This window comes from Triturus cristatus, chromosome 10, assembly GCF_964204655.1.
Source record: "Triturus cristatus chromosome 10, aTriCri1.1, whole genome shotgun sequence".
NCBI classification, from domain to species: Eukaryota; Metazoa; Chordata; class Amphibia; order Caudata; family Salamandridae; genus Triturus; species Triturus cristatus.
Window position 1 is genome coordinate 372,429,792 of NC_140593.1, and position 26,192 is coordinate 372,455,983.

The following is a 26,192-nucleotide window of genomic DNA, read 5'->3' on the forward strand; positions in this document are numbered from 1 at the left end:
GATTTGTGATGTTTCACCATGGGGCAAGCACCGACTCTCACTCTATGACAGTGTTTGCCCCCAGGTGGCTGTCACTTTCTGTTTTCTATCCACTTCCCACCGTGCCCATGCATTACAGCACCTACAACTGCAGTGCTGTTTAATTAGACAAACAGCCCTGCAGTGAAGGTGGTGAAATGTTTGTCGTCAAGGATGAGGCAGCACAAGGTCCGCACACCTAGGTCACAGTCACTAGTATTGCCCCTTTCATTAGGGCTACTCTTAGTTGATCGCATGTTTGGAAGTTGCAAGAGAGGGAGGATGGTCTCTGCTCACAGAGTGCAACAGGGACAGCCAACCCCATCCTCACTTATTCCTATCCTTTTCCCAGGACCTATCCGGGGGGTGGCAAACACACTCTAAGGACAGGAACTAAAACAACAGACAATAAACATCAGAATAAACGACATAAAACATTGCGGGCTAAATCTATTAATATAATGGCAATAATGATATGCATGCTTGAAAATCAAAAGGAAGTTCATGATGGTGCAATGGAATAACAAAAGCACAAACATGAATATTGGATAATTTTACATTTAAAGGACAAGAATATTGAGCAGAGATAAATAAACATTGAAAAGCGGCCATAAATATGCACTTGTTTTTAGCTGTGGCCCCAAATTGTTTACGATTCTATTCTTTGCTAGATACTGACTCTGTCAAACCGCATCCAAAGTTCTTCTGTTTGTGTGAGATTATGGAAAATAAATAACATGTTTTCTGCACCAAGAAAAATTTGAGACATTGTGCAGTCAGCCCTTAGGAGTTGTGACATGGAAAATGGAACACACTGCATTTATTGCGGTTTGTGGAGTGCCTCGACAGGTGATTCCTGAGTGTCTATCACAGATCAGAGTCTGACACGTCCTGTGATGATATGTTGTGAGCAATATGTTCTTGTTCATAGGAGGTGCAGTGTCATATTCAATGACCTATTGATTTGTGATTGAGTAGTAGATGTCTGATCTTGATGTCGAAGAGGTAGCTAGCGGGCATTCACAAATTGCTTACAAATCTCTTACTCTGGTAACACGGCTTGTGTGCAGAGGATAGGAAGAGTATAAGATTGGTCTTGTTGTGTCACATCTTTCAACCGTGTAGGTGCCTGTATGAGATGTGCTATGTGGGATGGGTTCTGCATTTGTGTGTGTGTGTGTGAGTGTACGTGTGTGCATGTGTATAATTTCATAGGGGTTGACATATTGGATTTCCCTACACATCATTCTGTATTTATGTTCGTAAAAAGTGATTATATTCGCAGTAGCACAACCAAAAATGAGGCCCCTTAACATGAACCGAGAAGAGCTATCTCATCAATCGGTAACACTTATTTTCATGCAACAATGTGATTATGATCAGTAGTACTACACGTGAAGCCCCCCGGTTAGATACACACTTTGTGAATAAATATTTTAGGCTAAATGAATATGTTTAATTTCAGGGATGCACCTGAATTGTGACCTTAGTAAATTAAAGCCCCTAAGCAATATAGGGGTCATCCTCTAACACTTATAGTACCAGGGTATCAAACTAAACTAAATCAAAGACCCAGACGTTTTATGTATACATTCTAAAGTACTTTCATTTTCTATTAACCAAGTTACTACGTAACATATCATATTCATGGATTGGGTCAAAGAGCTCGCTTCTAAATCATTAACTTTATTTTTTGGACGAACAATCGTTTTGTTGCTATGGGTAGTGTGTGCACTTTATATAAGTAAAAATAGCAAAGGGTATAGTGTCTGTTAGGCGGTCTCTTTCACTCGTCAAGAGGGTTATGCGTGAAAGGCATTTGCATATAGCTCCTTGGATACCTGTGGTAAAATGTTTCAGGCACTGGTCAAAATATCGAGAGATGCACATGTGGTTTGAACTAATGATAACTCTAGAACAATAAAAGCTCATTACATGTTTTATTTCATGAAACAGCATTACTTCCACCCCCAGACAATGCGCTAGACTTGGAAATCAGAAATGTGCATCAATGATGGGTGAAGGTAGTCATTCAGTTCCAGTGTCTCAGAAGTAGACAAACTAGACAAAATTCTCACAGTAGGTTAATTGCTGAATGCTTACTTCAAACTACTGCCACTTTGAAGAAATTGTGAATTTGGTCCACAGAAGATTTACCTCTCCACAACTATAATAACTGCCCTACAAACTTCTTAGAGGACTCCTACAGCTCTGTAAGGAGGCAGTGTGCTTTATCAGACACACCTTGAACCACCTGGTACTCTGAAGGCTTACTTTGCTTTGAAAAGGGCCGGGTAGTAGCGAACACCATGACAATAGAAGGAATGCGCATCCTCCTTATGCCTGCAGCAGTGGCTGCACCCATTTAGAGCATTTTTTCAACTTCAGGTTTTTCATAAGGAGCCATCTCTGAACTAATCCAGGAACTTAAGATTTCATCAAACTACACTAGCAACGACATCTAACTGGAGAGATCGCTGATCAATCCTAAGATATAAGAGCAAAGATAAATTTATTCAGTGGGCCTAACCACTGCTGGATGTCAACTAGATCACCTACAAGGACATCTTCATACTAAAGCATTATCCCCTTGGGTGACTCTTGAAAATGTAGACCTTTCTCAAGATAATTTTTCTATGCCAAACTGTACGACTTTGTTCCAGTAACCAAACTGGAGGGGCAAATCTAGTTTTAGATTAGAAGGATGGCAGGCACAAACAATATTTAGGAATGTTCTATGAAAACAACGTAATTACATCAAATCACATTTTAAAATCAAAAGATTGCCACTCAAACAGGCACGTATTTTTCCTCTGATCTCATTTGCGTAATCAGTCACCATGAGGTGCATATATACTCCTCCAGTGTTATGGAATAGCTTCCAATGCCCAGAGCTTTTCTATATGGTTGAGGCCCTGTACATGTTCTCTATCATCATCCAGTGTTTACCATTCCTGTGCCACACCCAGGCTGCCAAAAGCCGTAAACTGCAACTAATCAGGCATATCTCTTGAATGTACTTAGGGTAACCTACACAGTTCACATAACATATACTAGTCTAGAAATGTATTGTGTTGATAATGTAAGGTCCTTGTGGGCGTCTCCCCTGACCGAGAAAATATCAGCATGTAACTTGTGGAAACTGAATAATGAATTAAAATGGAAGTGAAATAACTTCTTTTGAATGAAGAGTTGGTACTTCCCTATTAGGCAACCTTCACAATATTAACAAATTCAAAAGTAACACCATTTTTAAATAGGTGTGGAGAAATAGAAGGCATGACATTTTTAATTTCTTGAGATTCCTATATTATAAAGATTTTGGTAAGCAAGAGCTAGCAAAGCCTAATTTTCCACAATCAGCCCCATGATGACCTTTTAAAATATATGTAGCAAGTGACAAATAGCAGTTTGTAAATTGTGTTTCTTGTAGCCACATCACCTTTTCTCCAGTTAAGAGTTGACATCAACTAAACTATCCAAAGGTGAGAAAATGGAACTTTAAACAGACAATTGCCTTTTATTTCTTTGTAAATAGACCTGTTTAGGAGCCGTAAAAGCTCAGGTTTGGCTACTTAAATGCATCATTCAAATTCTGGTAGACTGCAATGGGGGCAGTGTCTCTGCCATGTTAGTGGCAGTCTGCCCACAAGATTTGAAACAGTATGCTCATGCTACGGACCCCATGAAACAGCTGCTTCACACGTTTTTCCTTGAGACAGTCACCCAAAGTTGGAGAGAATCCACAGGAAAAACATAATCAATGTCCTTCAAAGACTGTGGCATTTCGTCCCGTGTGTGTGAGACTGGTCCGCTGAGGAATGTGCCTCATGATGGCGTCAGCAACCACACCAATAGGTAAAACGGTGGCTTTTCTCGCATCAAAATGAGGTGGGGATGGCAGCGATGGGCGGATGCTTTGTAATTGCCCACCTCTAAAAGAAGCCCTAATTTTTTAGTCACTCTCTCAAATCTACCACACCATGGAATTCTCCACAAATCCAAGAGGGCTGTGTGAAGCATGTGACACCTAATAATTTGCATTACTTAAAAGAACAAAAAGGCATCAACGGATCAGTATTACAAATACAAAAGGGAACATTAGAGAAAATATAACACGCAGAATCAACAAAAGTCATTTTCATCCCTGAAACGGGACGGAAGGCCAAGCTGTGATAGCGAGCCTATATTTAATCTACCTTCACACAAATTACTTTAGATGCAAAAAAGAGACATTTCATTTAGCTTTCTTATACTCAATGGCCTGAAAACCTTTTATAATCCACATCACCCTATTCTTTCTGTTATGTACACGGCAACTTGCAAATTAAAGCCTAACGCCAGATGCAATCGTCTTTCTGAGATGCATAAATTATAAAGAATAAATGTCAATATCTCTGCAGCAGGAGTGTGTATGACACTTGAAATACCATGTAAGTGGGACATGTTACACTGCTGGACATTTTCATGAACTTGGAAGTGCATTTAAAATGCACAGAGAGCATCATACATAAAAGAGTGCACATCTCCCTGATACGTTTGCCAAGGAAAGAGAAATCCATCTCTCCAGGCTCTTTATATGATACACCTGTGGCCCTTCAGAAAGAGTGAGGGCAGAGGAGGGAAGTTACATTACAATAGGGATATATAAGTGAGTCGAAATGAATTAAAGAGCATGCCTCTGCTTTCAATGTCATCTCGGGTCCTTAAACATAACAGGCATTTCCTGCTATACGTTCGCAAGAGGCTGCTATGCCATGCTGCAAGGAGCATAAGAGGACCAGACAGGCCCTACAGATCAATACCATCAGCATCCAATCCAGGTAATGGTATTTGACAGCCACGATAAACCCTTTTCACGTGGTCCGAGGAAGTAGTTTATTGCTATCCTGTTGAAGCATTAAGAGACGCCTCTGACACAAATAAGATCATGGAGAAATAGCGCTGCACCGAATACCTAAATCGCGCGCGCATTCCGCCTGAACACACTGGCAGCTACAGTACGGCCAATCAGATGTTATTCTGCGACACAGCACTCTTTTAGGGCGCACAGCTCAAGCAGAGGCTTGCTCCAAATTCCAAATATGGAAGCACGAAGCGTGCCCAGATCACTGAAAGTGAAATGCCTTCAAATGTAATTACAAACATAGAAAGCCCTTCACATTCAAGTCCAAAGGAGGAAAGCCAGTGCCGAGCCGTGGACCAGAGACGGAAGAGTTGCCAGGGAAACGGGCCTGGGTTCTTAGATGCCCCCTTGTCAGCGGTGGTCATCCTGCTGCACCGCGCGCACCCCAGATGCGCAGGCCACCCTTGCACGCGCTCAAAGATTAGCATGATAATGACCTGGACACGCTCTTACCCCCCGAGAATGTGACAGACACCAGCGCCAGCTCCTCCTCCGCATGCTGCATCTTTTCTGCCACGATTTTCAGTAACTCTTGGGCCGAGGCGGTCACTTTGGTCTTTATGCTGACGTAGGAATGATCATTGATGTGCACGTGAAAGAAAACTAAACAGAGGAGAAGGGGAAAAGCGAGAAACAATGACAATTGCAAAGATTGATTAGACAGGCCAGTTGTAACTACAGCAGAGCTCTCTGTTTTGTTATAGAAACATCTTTCACTGACATGGGACAGGCACCCTACTTCACAACACAAAAGATTCCTCTTTTTGGCATAACTCTCAGTATAATATAAACTGTATGGTCTATAAACCCAACAGGTATCTAGTATTTCAAATAACACATGAGACACTGGAGCCAGGCTGCTTTAAGAACCTTCAAGGTTATGTCATAATAGCAGAGCAATGGCTTGAGGTGAAACATTATGGGGCTTATTATGATGTCAGGGCAACAATGTTGCGGAAAAGAAACCGTCCGACCTTAGGTGGGCATTCCGACCGCACTATTACGATGCGGAAAAGGCCCACAGCACAAGCTTCCATTGAGAATGGAGGCTTTGAAACATCCCTGCACTGAACAGGGATGTTGATGGGGGCACCATAGGTGCCCCCAAGGCCAATGAGCGGAAGCCGCAAAGGGATTGGGGCCTGCTAGGGGGCGACAAAGAGACTTTCTGATAGCAGTTCCATGTCGTAAAGGCCGACATGGAACTGCTGTCGGAAAGTGCCATCATAATCCAGACCGCAGAGCCGAGGCTGGCTCCGCTATCATTGTGGATTATGGATGGCTTCCAACGAGCTCATTGATCCCGTTGGAAGCGCCGCAGACGGTCCCTCCACCCGAAGCCTCCGCCCACCGCATTATAATGTGGTGGGCGGACTGCTGTGTGAGATGTTGGTGGGTCCGTCCCACCGACATCATAATTAGCCCCTAAATTATCATTTCAGAAAGAAACAATCTTTGTAATGGAAATACTGTCCCTTATTGCTGTGCAGGTGAAAGAAACTTTCCACCTGCACAGCAAAATGCAAAAAAGACCCCCTTCTAAGCCTCTCTACAAACTAACTCCCCCCAAACGGAATCCCTCCCCAAAGAAGCAGCCTGCTCTGCTTAAAGCTCTTCAGCTGCCAATAACTGCTGCACTCACCTCCTACCCAAGACCACATAACTAGCTATTGACAGCATCTGTTTCCTTCACCCCACCTGCCCAAGTACACCCAATGATCCTCTGCACCAAGGTATTGAAGTTTGCCCACCCCTCCCAATGAATGACTGTTTGCATACGCCCTCCTGCCACACTTGAGAAGATCTCATTTGCCCAGCCCACCTTCAAAATGTGCCTCTGCTTGCCAAGACCCCACTCCCACACTCCCTTCTCACAGGCAATTCTGTCTATAACTCTTCTCTGTGGGTCAACCAAGGCAGTCCCGTAAACCCCTTCTTCCTTGTGGGAGTGCCTGTGTGTCTGTCAGGAGTGCCAGTCAGACGTGTAAAGGGCAGGGTCAGCGAAGGCCAGAAGTGGGAGTCAGGATGCCAGCTCAGCAGCAGAAGGCAAGTATTAAAGAAATATTTCAATACAGTGTGTATTTGTGTGCACCCCTGCATGTGTGCTTGCACATCTTTAAATGAGAGTGTGTGTATCAGTGTTGAGCTTAGTGTATACCCTGGTAAAGTGCTTACCCTGGCACAATGGTGGCAATTGTTGTCAATTTCGGGCATCCATGAGAAGATGCCCTCTGCCCACTCCTACTAAACTGGTAGACCACACATAATGGTAGTTATTCTTGTAAATTGATGGCCATCCATGGGATGATGCCCATTGTCTACTCATGTAAAATGTTGACCCTCACACAATGGTGGAAATACTCAGCAGCGGTGGAATTATGCCCATTGACTGTCCCATGTAAAATGATGGCCCCTCGCATAATGGTAGTAATTCTTTATAGCTTTTGGTCATCCATCAGATGATGCCCATTGGCCACCCAGGTGGGCATCTATAGCAAGCTGCTCGCCAGAGGTAAAATAATGATCCTGGATAATAGTGGTAATTCCTGAAATATTGTGGGCATCCATGGCATGATTATGCCTATTTCTGGCATTAATGTGAGTTCTGACAGAATGGTACTCATTCTTGACATATTATGCACATTCAACATTCATGACTGAGTGGCAGTCACACATGGCATAATGGTGGGTCCGGTAGTAGGGTGCTAAATCTTGGCATACTGTGGGTTTCCACTGCACAGTGGTGCCCAACTCAGGCAACATATTCATCCTGGCACAACTGTGGTAATTCTGGCCATACTGTAGTCATTCATGATACTTAACCTGCTATAATGCTGACTCCTAAATTATGGTGGCTATCCATAACACACTTTGGCATGAAAAGGCACAACAGTGGCATTTCCCTGGCATACTTTGTGTGGCCCAAGCATACTGCTGCCATGGCATGAAGGTAAAAAAAATACATTGAAGTTTAAGCAGCTCAGGGAAGAGAGGAACCAGTGCAACTATACATGCTTAGCCAACTATCTGTCCAAAAACCAGGAAAACAAATCTATAAATGTGGTTTTGTATTGTGGAGTTTGGAAAGAGGGTCAGGCAAGGTGAACTCTACTGCATTTGTAGGTACTTTCCTATATTTGTTTCTATATATAATGCAATCGAGCTTTTCTTAAAGTCCCTTGTCTTGATTGGACCATCTCTGGAACGCTCTTAATTAATCTACACTATATGGTGATCAGCAGATCCAAAGTGCTCTCATCATGATATTTTGAAAAATGTTTCCTGTTAGTGTGTGCCACTGCTTGTATGGACCATTAGAATAAGGACTCTGACAAGAGCCAGTTATACACTAGCCCTTCCCTCAATTGGCACCATTATCCTTCACATGAGAGCAGTGAGTGTAAATGGAAGGTGGCCATTGCCTTCAGATAGAACAGCCTCAGACCCCACTTTCTCTCCTGTACCTTCCTTTCTTTGACTCCAATGTCTGTCTGATGAAAGTGCACAACTATTCCAATAAGAAAAGACCCTTGAGGAATGTATCTGTCGGGTGTCTTTCAAGGGAAACAACCATTACAACACAGTAATTACAACACAACATCCTTTACATCGCATGCCATTACAATGCAGCCATTACAACGCATGTCACTACAACGCATACCATTACAATGCATGCTACTACAACTCATGCCATTACAACGTATTATAAGGTAAGTAATGGGAAATAGTAATTTTTATCCCTACACTATCCAACACTTACCCTACGGTTGCACTCATTGGAGTGGGAATAGTAATTTTTACCCCTACACTATCCAACACTTACCCTACTGTTGCCTTAAAAGTATTATACGTTGTAGTGGTATGCATTGTAATGGAATGTCTTGTAAGTATAGTTTCTAAAAATGTGTTGTGATGGCATGAGTTGTAAAATCATGCGTTGTCATGGGAGTTGCGATGTAAAAACTGCGTTGTAAAGGCATGCGTTGTAGAAGTTTGCGTTGGAACGTGTACTATTCGTCTTGCAAGCCCACCTACAGTTTGGTCGGGTGTGGGCAAAGACCCAGCATCCCAAACGAGGAAGGAGAATCCTCGAAACCGATTGATAAGAATTTTACACTTTTAGAATGCAGTCTGTGGTGCAAAGACAAAGGCTACATTAACCTCTGCTCAGCCATGCCCAGACAATTTTAGCAAGTGATGACATTAACTGAGCACAGTCCCTGATCTCAGGTCCTGATCGACTGCTACTTTACAGACTCTCTATGTGGGGACCAGCTCAGGGTCTATGTACCGTCATCATTAAACAGCTGGCTTGTTTGTCAGGATAAATGCATTTAGATTTTTACACTCAGAGGTATACACGCTGCCTCTCTCATCCAGCTGGCATCCGAGCTGTCACAAGATGTCAGATCCAGCTGAAACCTGCACTCTCAGTCATCCAGCTGGCATCCGAGCTGTCACAAGATGTCAGATCCAGCTGAAACCTGCACTCTCAGTCATCCAGCTGGCATCCGAGCTGTCACAAGATGTCAGATCCAGCTGAAACCTGCACTCTCAGTCATCCAGCTGGCATCCGAGCTGTCACAAGATGTCAGATCCAGCTGAAACCTGCACTCTCAGTCATCCAGCTGGCATCCGAGCTGTCACAAGATGCCAGATCCAGCTGAAACCTGCACTCTCAGTCATCCAGCTGGCATCCGAGCTGTCACAAGATGTCAGATCCAGCTGAAACCTGCACTCTCAGTCATCCAGCTGGCATCCGAGCTATCACAAGATGTCAGATCCAGCTGAAACCTGCACTCTCAGTCATCCAGCTGGCATCCGAGCTGTCACAAGATGTCAGATCCAGCTGAAACCTGCACTCTCAGTGATGCCCCTGCTTACACAAGTGAGCTGCAAGTGTCACTACAGCAGGGAGGCTGCAATCTCCTCATACCCAGCATCCATGGCATGGACTGCCTGAATTATCGGACAATTGAAAACAAACCAGCTTTTCATCAGGTCTTTGTCTTGATTGGACTTTCTCTGGAATGCTAAAGACCTTTGACGTTTCGGTGGCATTACACATTTTTTGACTTTAATAAAAGTAAGCCATTTTCTCTTTCATATACGCTTTTTTTTAATTGAAAAACTTGAATTTTCCAGAATTACTTGTGTTTCATTGCTAGAAAAGTATCAGAAGTGTCTTCGGTCAATGGAGCACAATAACTTTTTTTTTTAGTGGCATTGCATTTGTATGCTCTTCGTGATGGTCAAGGGGTTGGTGATGATCACGCTGCGGTTTCCAAAATCCTAGATCTTTCTGATGGCGAATTTCATGTATGATTGTGGAAGAACTGCAACTGGAGCAGAGTTTTAGAAGCTGTTACTTTAGGGCTTGGTAAGGCAACAAGTGAGGTGAGAATCGAGAGGTGTTAGTGGGGTGGCCATGAAAACTTTTGACAACTCCTACCCACATAGTCGAAGTTAGTGCGGATTATTTTACCGTTATAACAACTGCTGGTTGCACAAGGCAGCGAAAAATATCTGCCAAACTGTAGTTTCAGGTTAGTGGTCAGAGTACTTTCTTTGGGTGATGTCCATTGTAAATAACTATTAATTCAATTGTTTGTGTGGTGATTGCAATACATATGCTTATGGATACCTTCCTAAAGTTTCACTGAGACAATTACTGCTGACATCAGCCACTAAAGTAGCATGAATTAAAGTGTTGGCAGTACTTAAATTTATTCAGGAACGCAAACAGCATATTTACACCTATGAATAAATAGAAGGAAATATTTCGATGTAGTATGTATATGTACAAGCTATTCCATAACATTTTTGTAATCGTTGAACAACAACAAAATTACAAACATACTATACGGCTTCATAGCAGACGGTGTTTAGCCAAAATATCGAGTTTTAAATTTCGACCTACAATAATATCGTGTTTTTAATATCGTAGGTACAGAATATCGAAGTCAAGAATATCGACGGACAGAATATCGATCCCAAGGTAAGTAATATCGAAGTTAATAATATCGAAGTAATTAATATCGATGTAAGTAATATCGTAAGCAAAAATTTCGATGTCAATAATATCGATATTTATTTAGTGTAATGTAATTTAATATGTATTTTATTTGTATGTTAAAGATTATTGTAATGAATTTTAATACATTTAAAAATAAATGTTTTGAGGTTAATAATTATTTTAAATTTAATTTAGCGTTTTAGTATCAGAGCGGGTTGTGGGTTTATAGGGGAATAGGGTGGGAAGTAATTTAATTATAATTAATGAATTAATATGTATTGTTTAATTGGTATTTATGATTAATTAATTGGTAATTAATTAATAATTGGTAATTAATTGATTAATTAATTGTTAATTAATTATTAATTGTAAAATTATTTTAGCATTTGGTAAATTATATACATTATAATTAGTTTATTATTAATATTTATTTATTCTTATTGTTAAATAATTAATTGGTAATTAGTAATTAATTGGTGATTTAATTTTATTAAGTGATTAATTGATAATTAAATTAATTATGTGAATTTTTATGTGTAGTGGGTTGTGGGTTTACAGGGGAATAGGGTGGGATGTAATTTTAAAAAAATGAATATTGATATTTTTTATTTATTTGTAATTATTATTAATTAATTGTTATTAGTTAGTTAAATATAGTAAATATAAATAAGTTATTATTGTATTTTATTTGTTGTTATTGCTAATTAATGTATTGTTAATTAATAATTAAGAGGTGAATATTTGTAATTTCGTAGTTAATATGTATTAATTAGTCAATTAATAACTATATTAATTATAAAGAATGTATTATTAATTGTAAATAAGAGATAAATTGATATTTAAATCTATTGTGTATTTTGTATGTGTAGTGTGTTGTGTGTTAAAGGGGGAATAGTGTGGGATGTAATTTAAAACATTTTATTTAAATATTTATTTTACATAATTGGTATTTAATAATATATATTTTTTTAAAACATTGTTAACATGCAATTTTTTTATAAGAAATTATTGAATTGGTTATAATGTTCATAGAATCACTATGCTATCTAGTGCTTTCCCAACTGTTTTACTATCTGGAGTGGGAATAGTAATTTTTACCCCTACGCTATCCAGCGCTTTCCCTACTGTTGCACTCTCTGGAGTTGGAATAGTAATTTTTACCCCTACGCTATCCAGCGCTTTCCCTACTGTTGCACTCTTTGGAGTTGGAATAGTAATTTTTACCCCTACGCTATCCAACCTTTTCTCTACTGTTGCACTGTCTGGAGTGGGAAGAGTAATTTTTACCCTTACGCTATCCAACACTTTCCCTACTATTGCATTCTCTGGAGTGGGAATAGTAAATTTTACCCTTACGCTATCCAACACTTTCCCTACTATTGCACTCTCTGGAGTTGGAATAGTAATTTTTACCCCTACGCTATCCAACGTTTTCCCTACTGTTGCACTCTTTGGAGTTGGAATAGTTATTTTTACCCCTACGCTATCCAATGTTTTCCCTACTGTTGCACTGTCTGGAGTGGGAATAGTAATTTTTACCCTTACGCTATCCAACACTTTCCCTACTGTTGCACTCACTGGAGTGGGAATAGTAAATTTTACCCTTACGCTATCCAACACTTTCCCTACTATTGCACTCTCTGGAGTTGGAATAGTAATTTTTACCCCTACGCTATCCAACCTTTTCTCTACTGTTGCACTCTCTGGAGTGGGAATAGTAAATTTTACCCTTACGCTATCCAACACTTTCCCTACTGTTGCACTCTCTGGAGTTGGAATAGTAATTTTTACCCCTACGCTATCCAACGTTTTCCCTACTGTTGCACTCTTTGGAGTTGGAATAGTTATTTTTACCCCTACGCTATCCAACGCTTTCCCTACTGTTGCACTGTCTGGAGTGGGAATAGTAATTTTTACCCTTACGCTATCCAACACTTTCCCTACTATTACACTCTCTGGAGTGGGAATAGTAATTTTTACCCTTACGCTATCCAACACTTTCCCTACTATTGCACTCTCTGGAGTTGGAATAGTAATTTTTACCCCTACGCTATCCAACGCTTTCCCTACTGTTGCACTGTTTGGAGTTGGAATATTAATTTTTACCCCTACGCTATCCAACATTGTCCTTACTGTTGTTTTTGTTGAAGTTGGACTAGTAGTTTTATTGTGTCTGATATTTAATATGTTTTGTAATATTTTAGCTATTGTAATATATAATTAATAAAAATTATTCAAATTAAAAATATTGATTATTATTTGCTATATGTAATTATTTAATATTTATTAATATAATTGTTTTATGTGTATAGATGTATTGGTAATTTAAATAAATATTTAATAATTTATATGTTACAGAAATTATTATTAAAAGTAATTATTAAGTAAGTGTATATATTATATATTATATATATATGTTTAATTAAAGTTTTATTTAATTATATATATTTATTATAAATTTTACAGATTATAAAATATATTTAATTATGTTTCTTTGATTTATAAGTATTATTTGGTTTATTTTACATATATTTTTTAAGTTAAAAAAAAACGATATTTTTGAATAACGATATTTTTTACATCGATATTAAATTATCGATATTTTTGTACTTACCATGTTGTAGATAGGATGTCGATATTCTTGACCACGATATTTTTGTAGGTCAAATTTTTGTCTTTCGAAATTATGTCATACAACCATAGCAGACACCTTTCATCCTGGAGGGCTTTCAGCCTTATACAGTCACAACATGTAACAATGTTTATTACCGATGAGGAACACAGATAATGCACAACACTAGCCCCACGCCCACAATACGGGGGTGGGGAACAGAGGAAGAAAAGGGCTTTTTTGTACACGTTTGTGTTCTCCTTGTACTATACCAAAAGCAAACGTGACCAGTTTCAGAAGGACTAGATGGAGGGCTCTCACCGGAATTATCCATTTATAGGGGACCCTCATATCTATGTTTGGTTTCAGAGCTAGACAGGACCTGGGGGGGGGGGGGTTACCAACATTTGCAAGGCAGGGCCTCAAACACGGGAGCACATACTAGATCCTAATCCTCTAAAGACCCCAGAGAAAGCACAATTCATAAGCAAGGCAGCCATTCACTACAAGATTTCTTTCTGGTGAATATGGCTGGCTAATGTTGAAGCTTGACACCAGGGTGGTGTGTGAGGCCATGCCTTACAAGTTGGAGGTACTGTACAAAAAGACACAAATTCACCTCCAAAACATATCTGTGACTAATACATGTCAATAAAAACACAGCAGCAGTATAAGGCGGCCCAGGAGAGAATCCAAAGAAAACATAGGAGTATTCTGAAGGCCCAGTCCCAGAACTACGGCATGCGTAGATACTCTGCAACTATGGTTTGTAGAAGGATATGGTGAGGGTGGTACATCAATGAGTTGCAAAATAAAAGACTGATCATGGGTTATAAGTCGACACCTGGGTGAGGGGAAGTGGGAGGCCTTGCAGGATGGTAACGCCATACGGCTATTACTCACACACCGCAGTTCCACTTCCTGCAGTGTTCGAATATGATCTTGTAATCCTTTTGGAACAGCATCATCAACGTCCTTACCATTGCTGGTGAAGCTGAGAGTTGTGCTACTGCCTGCTTGTCATCCTATCTCCATTGCTAAACCTGATGGGTGTGCTTATATTGAGTGATTTAATTGCACAAGATATTTTCAAGGCCGGATTTGCATGTATCTGATGGGTACTATTTCTGGAAGTACTTTATCCACTTCTGGAAACATACAATAAGAGGTTTGGCAAACTTTATATATGACTTAAATAATTACTGTGAATGGTACTTTGTTGTATAAAGGCAAAGGATGTTTCTGATGTATTTACCAACACTCTACATGAGATAGGAATTTGGGTTGCGAAGTTCTCTTTAAGGACCTGGGTACATGAAGGCAGATGATGAAGCGAAGTCATATAAACATGCCTTCCGTATATTACTGATTATGTTATGTTATGTCAAATAAACTTCTATAGCGCATGTCTACCCATAGGTGTCTTGGTGCTTGCGAATCATGAGTTACTAAGCTAGTGCATTACTGATTCCTAAACAGCCAAGTCTTCAGCCCCTTCTAAAAGCAAGAAGGGTGGGTATGGACCTAAGACAGACTGGGAGGGAGTTCCACAGCTTAGCTGTGCTGTTGATGAAACTCCTTCCTCCCCATTTCACTTTCATGATTCTTGTGATTGTAATCCATTTAGCATTAGTTGAATGTAAAATTCTACTTGGTGAGTGCCAATTGAAAGCCTTCCACAGGAACTTTAGTCCTTCTTTGTACAAGGCTTTATGGGCGAGACAGAGAGACTTAAACTTAATCCCTTGTCGCACCGGGAGCCAATGCAGCTCCGAAAGCCTTCAGAAATCGACTGGAGTTTAGGGATGTTCAAGGTCAGTCTGGCTGCTGCATTTTGAACCGCTTGGAGTTTATCAAGTAATTTAACCTGGAGATTCATGTACAAGCCATTACAATAATCCAGTTTGGATCAAATGAATGAAGAGACCACAGTCTTTCTGGTATCTCTGGGACTGAAAGGAAATGTTTTTCGCAAGGTTTTGCTTGCAAAAAAAGAAGAAGATACAACTTTCGACACCTGTGCATCATATCTGAGCTTGTCATCCATGATAAATCCATGATTTCCAGTTTTAGCCACCGGGATGGGAGGAGAGCCCAGACTGTCTGGCCACCAAGCCTGAGACCATACTGGAGAGAGATTTCCAAACAGAATAACCTCTGTTTTACTCGAGTTCAATTTTAAACAGTGTCTACTCATCCAATTGTATAGGGCGATCATGCAATCGTGTAATCTTAGAGAATAGTTAACATCATTATCCACGGCTGACACGACCAATTGGGTGTTGTCCGCATAGGATGTTGGAATTAAATTAAAACTTTTGATAAGAGGGGCAAGTTCTGAGACATAAATATTAAAGAGCATTGGGCTCAATGCAGAGCCCTGGGGGCTCCACATGGCAAACTAAAAGGTGATGATTTAAACTGACCAAGATTCAGAATTTGAGACCTCTCTGACAGAAAGGAGGTTAGTAAAGAGAGTGCTTTTTTTAACCCCTATAGCATTCAAACGGTGGCCCAATAACCTATGGTCCACTGTGTCGAAAGTTGCAGAGAGGTCAAGCAGAATAAGAGCTGCTGACCCATCACCATCCAATGCTATTCTTATCTCCTCAGCGGTTTTCATCAGTGCAGTCTCTGTACTCTGATACGCTCTGAACCCAAACTGACTGAGGTCCAAAAATTAAGTTTCAAGAATATAGTTTGATAGCTCAACATTAGTTATTTTTTCCACCATTTTAGATGGCAAGAGAAGTCTTGAAATGGGACTAATTAATTTGCCGGATCACTAGAGTCAAGAGAGGGTTTCTTTAAAAGAGGGAGAATATTAGCTTGTTTCCAAACTACAGTAAATGTCCCTTGCTCGAACATTTCATTGAATACTAATGAAAGATGAGATACGATTGGCTGAATTGCGACCCGGATTTGCCAGCTAAAAGAAGAGGTCCTATTTGGGTAGGGGATGTTGTAGTGAATTTTGTTATGGAACAATCATTGGGTACTTCCAGGTCCTTGGTGTCCATGTCAATATCGAATTTGTTGAATTCTTCAAATATTAAGTCGACCTTATTTCTAAAGGACTGAGCCAGTGTATCATAGAAATCTTGATTGTGAGTAATAGAGTTATTTTTTGAAGCTGAGGTAAGTTTTTTTTATAACCTGGAATAATTCTTTATTGGAATTAACAGCTTTTTCAATTTGTTGTGTATAATAAAGTCTTTTTTCATTAATAACCATTTTTTTGTAATTTGCAAGAGATATTATCAGATTCTTCTTAATGTTTTCACCAACTGCTCTCTTGCCTCCTACAGGCTTGCTTTTCGAGTCTCAATGCTTCAGAAAACCATGGAGCCGAAGGTGCCCCTCTATGCTTGTCGACAGAGATGGTGGGAGCCATTTTTGCAAAAGTAGATTCGAGCCATACAGTATAATTCTCGGCAGCAGCATTAGTCTCCATGCCAATATCTGGTGGGCTCTGTAGAAGGTGAGATGTTAAAACCTCTGGGTCTATTTTATGCCATGGCCTACTGGATACTTTAGATGCTTGTTTAATTGAAGTCTGACAGGACGGGGTAGCGTATAGTCAAAGAGTATTGCTTGATGGTCTGACCAAACCAGAGAGAGTGTTCTAAGATTGGAAATGTCAGGATTGCTGGAAAAAAGTCAGTCTAAGGTATGACCAGCGAGATGCGTTGGGTCATTAATCAGTTGTTTTGAGACCTATTTCAGATGTTGTATCTAGGAGATTTAACGTATTGTTATCAGTGAATGAATCTAAGTGAAAGTTGACATATCCCAAAAGTGAGAAATTGGATTGAAGGCCATATTCTACCAACAAATGGAGACAAGCTAGGAAATAATTTTTAGTGCCAAGTGGTCTGTAGATTAGTATTCCAGTGAATGTTTGTTTGTGAAGTGTCAATTTAAAAAGAAAAGCCTCGCAGACTGTAGTCGGAATCCCCAGACAATGTGCATTAATCTCTCTACGGTGGATTAGAACAAGGCCTCCATCTCTTTTTAGGGGTCTATCTTGTCTTTGAAGAACAAAACCCAGGGAACCTGCAATCGCAAAATCTGGATCTGCTGCTTCCCCACCCCATGTTTCTGTAATAAAAAGTGCATCTAATTTTGTATCAAGGATAACATTTCATATTTATGTTTTACCAGAGACCTGGCATTGATTAAAGCAAACCGTATTTTTTTGGTTACCCTAAGGGGCTCTGGGGCAGCTATAGAATCCTAAGTCTATACTGGATGGTAGAAAAGTAATAATTTCCTCACAATACAGGCACTGTGTCTCTTCAAAGTCCAGTTTAGCCTTATGGTACAGTCATGTGCATAAGCTATAGTTAGGGAAGGTTAGGGTGCACAGTGTCTCACCTGAGTATCGTAAACTTATATTACTTTTTCCCGGGCATGCTGGGCATTTCTGCACGCGTCAAGCCCAGCATGCTCCTAAATAGGGTCTAGAAGTGAAAAAGGCTGGGCTGCTAACCCCAGGAAGTATGGCACGGGAAGTGGTGCAAGAGGTAAGAGCTTCCCTCTGCAACAATCGACCAACAGCCGCGGCGGACCAGGGAAGCTGGGAGAAGGAGCAGAGTAGGAAGTGCAATGAGGTAAGAGCACTAACAAGGAACATGGAACCTATATAAACAACATATTAGAATTATACGTTTTTTTAAAAGCGTATTGCAAATATAATTAAAGATTAAATTAAAACCTGGAATTTAAAGTGCAAATGTAGCAGGTAGATTTAGTGGCTGGTGAAGCAGTAATTCGGCACAGCGGTAGACTCACACAGGGTATTGTTGTCTATCCGCTGCACGTCCGGCCAGCATACCCCTAAATATGGTCTAGCAGAGAAAAAGGCTGGGCCGCTAACCCCAGGAATTATGGTGCCAGAAGTGGTGCAAGAGGTAAGAGCTTCCCTCCGCAACAATCGACCAACAGCCGCTGCAGACCAGGGAAGCTGGGATTAGGAGCAGAGTAAGACGTGCAATGAGGTTAAAGCACTAACACGGAACATGGAACCTATTGAAAAAACATATTAGAAATATAAGCTTTCCTAAAAGCGTATTGCAATTGTAAATAAAAATTAAATTAAAACCCGGAATTCAAAGTGCAAATGTAGCAGGTAGATTCAGTTTCTGGAAAAGCAGTTATGCGGCACAGCGGTAGACTCACACAGGGTAATGCCGTCTATGCTCTGATAAGAGGGGGAATCTATCTGATTGGCTACCCAGTTCAAGACAGTTAGTGATTATCTCATGGTAGGCCCAGCTAACAAGCTACAAACTGCCTTCTTTAATTTAAGGGTATAGGCCGATAAAGTTGATCCATGACCTTGGTCCTGAGCCACATGTGTTACCATCATCCAGGCAATTTTTAATAGGCAACGTGTAGTGTGCAAGGTTTTTAAGCTCTGTGGGTTTGCAGTATAGTGATATTTTTTTGGTATGCACCATTATATATATTTAATACAAAACATTTTAAATTTAAAGATAAATACAAGTAGTGTTTTCTTATTTTGATGTGATAATAATTTTTACTGTTGCAGATTAAAACGTGAACAGCTGTCTCCAACAGTCACCCATAGTGTTATAATGCATATACTCCGCCCTCACCCCCCCCTCAAAAAAGCCCCCAAGATATTATACTTACTTTCTTCTGCTTCCGTCACACTTCCTCTGTGTAGAAGCCAGTTCTCTTTCAGGCTGAATTGGTGGAAAAGGGCTTTATTCTGTGGGCAGAAAAGAAGAACAATGTGTGCTTGTGTCACTCCCTCTGTACAGCTGTTTTTAGATCTTTCACAGCTTGTTCCAGGCAGAGCAGCTGACCAAAAGAGCAATAGGAAACCCACCCACCCAGGCCTAGGAGAGAACTGGGATGTATTTTTGGTAGTAAAACAAAATCGACTTTGTTGAGTTAAAGGTCTGTAGCCTGAACTGTGATAGAAAGACAAGGCAGCCTTTGATAGCACGTCTACAACATTGTCCTGAAATATTCCTCATCTTGGTCCCTCAAATGAAATAACTTTGCAATTACTGTCTCATCCACAATACTGGTAGGTAATCATTCAAAAATTATGCCAGTCTTCAGCTGGTTTACTTCACGTTTCTGTCATGAAAGATCAAGAAACACAACTATCAAGAATTGCATATTTAAATAGCATACTTTTTTTATTTAACTGTATGCATTTCACCTATGCATATTGCACATTTGAAGGCAGTTTCTTAACACATGTATTTGTACGGGTGGCATCTTGGCGCTGAGAACTGATTTATATTAACCCTGGGCGTAGTTCGCGAAGTAGCACTTCGCGAAGATACGCAAAGTGCAGTACGCACTACGCGAGCTACGCGCAGCACTTCGCGAACTGCGTAGTACCTTGTTCGCACTGTGCCAGATGTCGTTTTCAATGATTGCACAGTGCGGACAAGCAACCGGCACTGTGCAATCATAGAAAATGGCATCTTGCACAGTGCGAGCTGTAGTTTTCTGCTGCTCGAGTAGATTTTTACTCGAGCGGCAGCTTTCTCAACGCGAACTGGTAGTTTCTCATCGCGAGCGGTCGCGAGCATACGCTACCACTCGCAATGAGAAACCTGACCTCCTCGCGTTGGGAATCTCGCCGGGAGGTTTATTTTCCATGCTCGCGATCGCTAACTTGATGTTGCTGATCGCGAACAAGGAAAAAGTCTTGCCGGGATGTCATTTTGCTTGCTCGAGGTCGCCAACTTGACGTTGAGGACCGCGAGCAAGCAAAAAATGACCGCAGCACTACGCAACACTACGCTACACGTGTTCGCACTGTGCTACGTGCAATTCGCGTAGTGCGAAGTAGCGCGAACTTCGCAAACTACGCGAGCGTAGCGTAGTGCTTTGCCCAGGCTTAATTTATATGGTTACCCAACAAAATGGTGGTGAATGAAAGCGTTGACAGGGCCGGACTGGCCATAGCATGCACCTGGCGTTTCTCCGGTGAGCCACAAGGGTGGGGGTGGTTTTAGACCCCTGTGGTGCCGTTTTTGTTACAGGGGTTGGTTTTGCGGCATAGCTGCAATATCGGCCCCCAGCAACAAAAGCGGCACAAAGCTTTTGCCCCTCCCTCCAGGGCCAGCCGAGCTCTTTGCCAGGGCAAATTTTGGTTCCCAGTCCGGCCCCCTACGTGGACCCTTTGGAATTCAAACCTGTGACCATATGGTGAAACACCAAATCATTCGAGAGTAGGTGCATTAGTCTACTGAGACTCCAGGTCTGGGTACTCAAACTTCATTTAAAAGTTAACTGGAACTTTCATGGGATACACAGAAAGCATTATACAGCAGCTGAGTCCTTCGGGTTTTCATTCTGGACATATCAAAAAATCAGCAATAGTTCAATGAGGCCCGTCACAATGGTATCATCGTATACAAATAACAAGAAGGGAAAAAGCACACTTAACAGGACAGAGCCAACAGAGCTATGTAATATGGTCTATTCCCTCAATGAAGGCTCAGCAAAACTGGAGCAATTATATCTTGATAAGAGAAGTTAATCACAGAAAAGTGTGACAGTGCTAAGGAAACTTGGCCTACTCTCCACCCAGATCCAATGTCCGTGAAGTACACCATAACTATATGCAGTAACTTCAACAGACACATAGAGCCAAACAGCAAAGTTTTTTTTTTAAACCTTGAAGTGGCATGTCCTACTCCACTAAACAAACCTGACATCATAACTTGACTTTAAGCAACAAGACAATCAGAGCAGGAGTTCTACAGAGCCTTTTAACAAAGTGAAAAGGAACATCACCCACATCACAAACGTTCTATCGACACCTGTCATATGGTTATCAAAAATGCAGGTGACATGAGTGGTCTGCTGGAAACTCGGCTCATAGAAACTTTTGATACAACATTGGAAGAGAGAATCCAAATTAGGAAGTAGGACATTAGCCAGTCAAAGAGCAGCCGAGCCCCGAAATCCAGGTCACATACCAAATATCATTGGAGTTCTTGAAGTTACAAAAGTATGTATCTATGTATGTTTGTATGTCTTGGCATATGCAGAGTACGAGCATAGAGCAGGGTGCATGGGCCTTGGAAAGAGACAATTATTGAGGAAGTTCAAGGGCAGACGGTTGTGTTATGGGTAGTGCCCCATGAAGTGGTGTATTCTTCATTCATTGGAGGATGTGACATCAGTTCTCTAGATGAGGTTCACAAGCTTGTAGTACTACAATATATGGCCAAGAAAAATGTATTAAAAGGGGATTTTAACCTGTGGGGGGATTCTCCTGAGAACAAACGTGTCACAGATTTATAATAGAATGCAGAATCTTAAGGCTTCGCCTGAACGGTGAAAGGTTTCACACATTTGCAGATGCCTGGCTCCTAGACAACATAAATGTTGATTATACATTGCCCTAAAATTCAGAAGAGGAAAGTCCTAGATAACTTCAGGGGTATGTTGAACACCACACTGTAACACCGTGGGTAGAATGTTGTAAATTTAAAAGGAAGAAACTGAAAGAAACATTTGAATGTAGAGCAGACGGCCTAAATAAAACATTATTTTCCTAGGGCCACTCCATTATGTTAAATCCAGTGCTCAACATTCCAGTGTTCTCATACTTCCTCTTACTCACCATTGAGGAGGATATCCCATATCACTAGTCTGCACAAGACTGTCCTATTATAATATGATCTACACCTAGGTTCCCAAGCAACAACTGACACACTGCAATGAGTGCACACTATTGGCAACAGATCCAAAGTCCTCCACATCATTCCAAAGACAAACAAGGATGTCTGCAGAGACTGACCATCAGACTGATCCAGTCAGGAGCATGCACTTGGCATAAATGCAGAACATTAACCTTTGGCAGGTGAAACAACAAAACAGAGGGGCCTGCCTCTAGAAATACTCTCTGAGGCTGTGGGGGTTTTATTGTCTGAAAATGTACCCAAATGACTTACCCCTTCAGAAAATGTTATAAAATAGGACTATTTTAACATGCCTCCTACTGAGAATTGGTAGGTTAAGACACAGACATGGAGTAGAGCCTGGAAGAAAATGGCGCCTAAGATTTGCCTGACTCTATCACCAAGAGCAAATGAGCAACTTGTCAATTGCCCCACAATCCTCTCTTCGTAGTTGAGAGCTTTGGGGAGCTCAATTTGACTTTCGAATTTTAAATGTTACTCAACTTAGCAAACATCTTATTAACAATGATGCGACAACCCTTTTGCACCACTTATGTTTCTCAAAGCTCTATGGAGGTGCTGCAAGGCAAGATGTTTGAGCTCTACAGAACACTGCAAAGAAATTCAGGAATAAAAAAAAAGACTAGCAGGCCAGTGGATTAGGGAATTCCGGGATAGTGCAGATATAATAAAATGTCCCAAATTATTAAAGATTTGGTTGCATCAGTCTGGTACAAGCTTACCAGTGGCGGCTGGTGTTAAGGGGTGAAAAGGGCGTTGCCCTACTAGCTTCGGGACTAGCGTGCGCGACGGGAGGAGATAAGAGAGAGAGAGACTGTATGCCATGCAGCACTGCAGCAACTTCAAATGAAGTGCTTGCTCACTGCTGCGTGTGATTACAAATTCCGTTGAGTTTTCTTTGGGAAGGGATGAGGTCAGACACCTCCTGCGCATGTGCTGACTGGGGCGAGGACTATTGCTCGCCCTGGAAGCACACACGAGAACAGTGATGTCAGCCTGAAGGGAGTGGCCAGACAAAGCGCAAATGGTTGGCTTTAAATGGGGCGCTTATGCTGCGGCCCAGGCGGTTTTCGCAGCGCGCTATTGAAAACAATGGCAAGGGGCAGGGCTGGCCTATCTAAAGACAGAGTAGTGGGTGGCAACAATTGGAGCACTCCCTTGCCTTCGCGCTAGTTTAAGGCATCCTTATTGGATAATGGAAGCTGGGGACATGGTTTGTGGAAGAGTTTGGCTGCGCAGACGCAGTTTTGAATTCGGTATAATCGGCATTTACGCAGCACGTGTGCTATTCCATGTGTTTCACTGTTTGCTGCTCGGGACATACACTGGCACGGTCACCGGCTGCAGTCACTGTAAGAGAGCGGCGCGCCACAAGGTGAAAATTATGCGGAGTGCAGGCGGCTCAGTCCCGGCATCTTCGCCGACTCTCCTTTGATCTTGGCATCGTTGCCCGCAGACACACCATCTCCCTTAAGAGTTCCAATCGGCCTTCCATGCCATCGGCCTGGCTATGGTACCGGGGTGAATGCGAGGCAAGGGCATGCTGCTTACACCAGGCTAGAGCAACAAACGCAAGTAAGTTTCACTGTCTCCACAGTCCACTTTCTGAAACCTGTGGCTCGAACTCCAGGATGGAGCAAAAGATTTTGCATCGTCACCTACTTATTAGCATGTTTGTTTCCTGTTTTTTTATTTTGTAACTGTAATGATTGTAACTGTGATGTTATAAGCTGAGGCCTCCGTTCACGGTAAACCACTGTAAATGAAACCGGGAACACATCTGTGAGTGAAAAACCTTTGCTGGGGATAAGATTGTTGTCGTAATCTGATATAAACAGAAAAGTATTAACTTCTCTAAGTTGTGGTGAGCAGCAAAGAAAGAAGTTAAACACGTCTACAGCTCGCAGGGGGTAGCAACAGCTGTGGAACCGCACAGTAAAGCTAGAGAGTGTAACGGAGTGTGATAGGTGGGGACCCGAACGTATGAATAGCTATATTATTCTTTCGTTATTTTCCGAAGCTTAAGCTTTTAGATGAACTGAAAGACCAATATATGCTGTTAGGGTGAATTGGAAAGAACTGCAGAATGCTGAATTTCATGTACGCTCAGGAAGTCATTCAATCCGACAGGAAGGCCCTACAGTGTCTTAATTAACATAGCTTGGCTCTGACTTTTGAAGGGAAGCATAATAACGTGCGGTCGTGTAGTGCTTCATATCTGCACCTCTGCCACTTCTAAGCGCTGCATATAAGATATTTTATTCTGGGGGAGTGATGCGGAGAGCGTCTTTGCTGTGCAGCTATCCCAAGCGTATATGCATTTAATTGATGTACATACGTCTTCTTTGTAGCGCTTGGAAGCACTTAGACAGAGGGTGCAGATATAGAAGAATGCAAAAATGCCGTAACTCTGCAAAATGTAAGATAGTTGCAACGAGACTGGTGCTTGCTCTGGGGAGCGAGTTAGGGGTGTGCATTGTGTATTTTCCTGTTTGTCGCTGCACTTGGTGAGCCTCCCACCCAGAGTAGGAGGTATACCCGGTTGCAGGATCTCTGGTGTTGTTAGAGGCGGCATTCATGGACCCCCAGGGCTAGGAAGAGAAGGCTGGGTAGAACCCCCTTTCAGGCCAGGGGCCCAGAAGTCCTGCCCAGCCTATCCAAGCATGTCTTTCACTCGCCTAAGCAAGGAAAGATATCACACTTGTGACATCAGTGCAGGGTTCTACTATTTCAAGGAAAATGGTTCACTTAAACTAGTAGTGTCGGTCCCCTTTATACGTTTTATTTTGATATTTTTATTGCACATTGTGACGTCTCATGGTTGTCTTCAAAGCACTATGCACATTGAATATAATGGCATGGAGTGTAACCTGGCAGTTTGGTAAAGCGATCTTTGACCAGGATAGTAAGTAGTGTTCTAGGTTGAATGGGAAGAGAACACCCACATGTTAAACGGGGGCCTGAGGGAGCAGAGTGTTTTCCACTTGAAAAAGGTATTTTCCACTTTGCGAGGGTGAAAAAAAGGGGAAATATAATGCGCATAAATATTTGATTTTGTATGTAGAGATTCTGCTTGTATTCGTTTTATGATGTGCTTTGACGTTTTTCAGGTGTGCTCTTGTTTTTTCTAGGCAGCAGTAGATTAAGTAACTTACCCTGAATCCCTCAAATTTGCCTAAAAATGCACCACTTGTCAACTCTTTTTTTAAATTTTTCTCTCGAGGGGGGGGGGGGGGACCCCCCCCCGAACCCGCCGTAGGTTGTTAAGACATGCGTAGCATTTTACGCCCTACCACTTTCAAATGTCACCAGCCGCTCCTGAAGCTTACCCTTCTGTTAAGGAAAGAGTGCACTATTATTGTATTTCAGTTGCAATTGTGAGCAGATAACTATAGAGACTTCTTAAAGACAGGTTAGAAACAGCTTATCCTTTAGCGTGGTTCAACTCCTGACTCGGTTTACAAAGAAAGCTTTAGGGTCACCGACACTGAGCACTCACACCTTTTGTCTTCTAATGGAAATGCCCTCCTGGTGTCATTGGAACAGCACATGCCTGTGACCTAGATCACGTTACCCACGTATGCCTGCGACTTTTGTCATGGCTCTTCCCTGAAACAAGCGCAGATGTAGAAGGTGTCGGTGTTCACACCCTCAATATTGCCAACATCAGCTAACCTCGTTCAAAGATTTATTTGCTGTTCTTAACGTACATCTCTACTAAGTCAAGCGTGCAGCAGAAGTCCTTTTAAGTTCCTTGCCTCTGTGACATCTAAAACACTGCATTCAATGTAACCTCCAATTTGGTTTGGTGCAAGTATTGGGAAACCCACTCCGTAAGCGTGGGAAAGTTTAACCACTTGTTAAACGAGCCATCTAATGTGTGTTTATCCCTGCTTCAAACCATATGTTCTCCAGACTGTCTGGGTACACAAGGTT

The 26,192-nt window shown here is 41.5% G+C and overlaps 1 protein-coding gene across 1 annotated transcript in view; it reads right to left on the bottom strand.

Moving 5' to 3' along the window:
- The window catches only part of RAPGEF5 (Rap guanine nucleotide exchange factor 5), a 970,266-nt gene that overhangs the window by 63,354 nt on the left and 880,720 nt on the right, over positions 1 to 26,192 (bottom strand). The window contains exons 16-17 of the mRNA XM_085631598.1: positions 19,210 to 19,288; positions 5,378 to 5,527 (exon numbers count right to left, since the gene is read on the bottom strand). Coding sequence (XP_085487724.1) covers positions 5,378 to 5,527; positions 19,210 to 19,288 — 229 coding nt within the window. The remainder of the gene's footprint in view (positions 1 to 5,377; positions 5,528 to 19,209; positions 19,289 to 26,192) is intronic.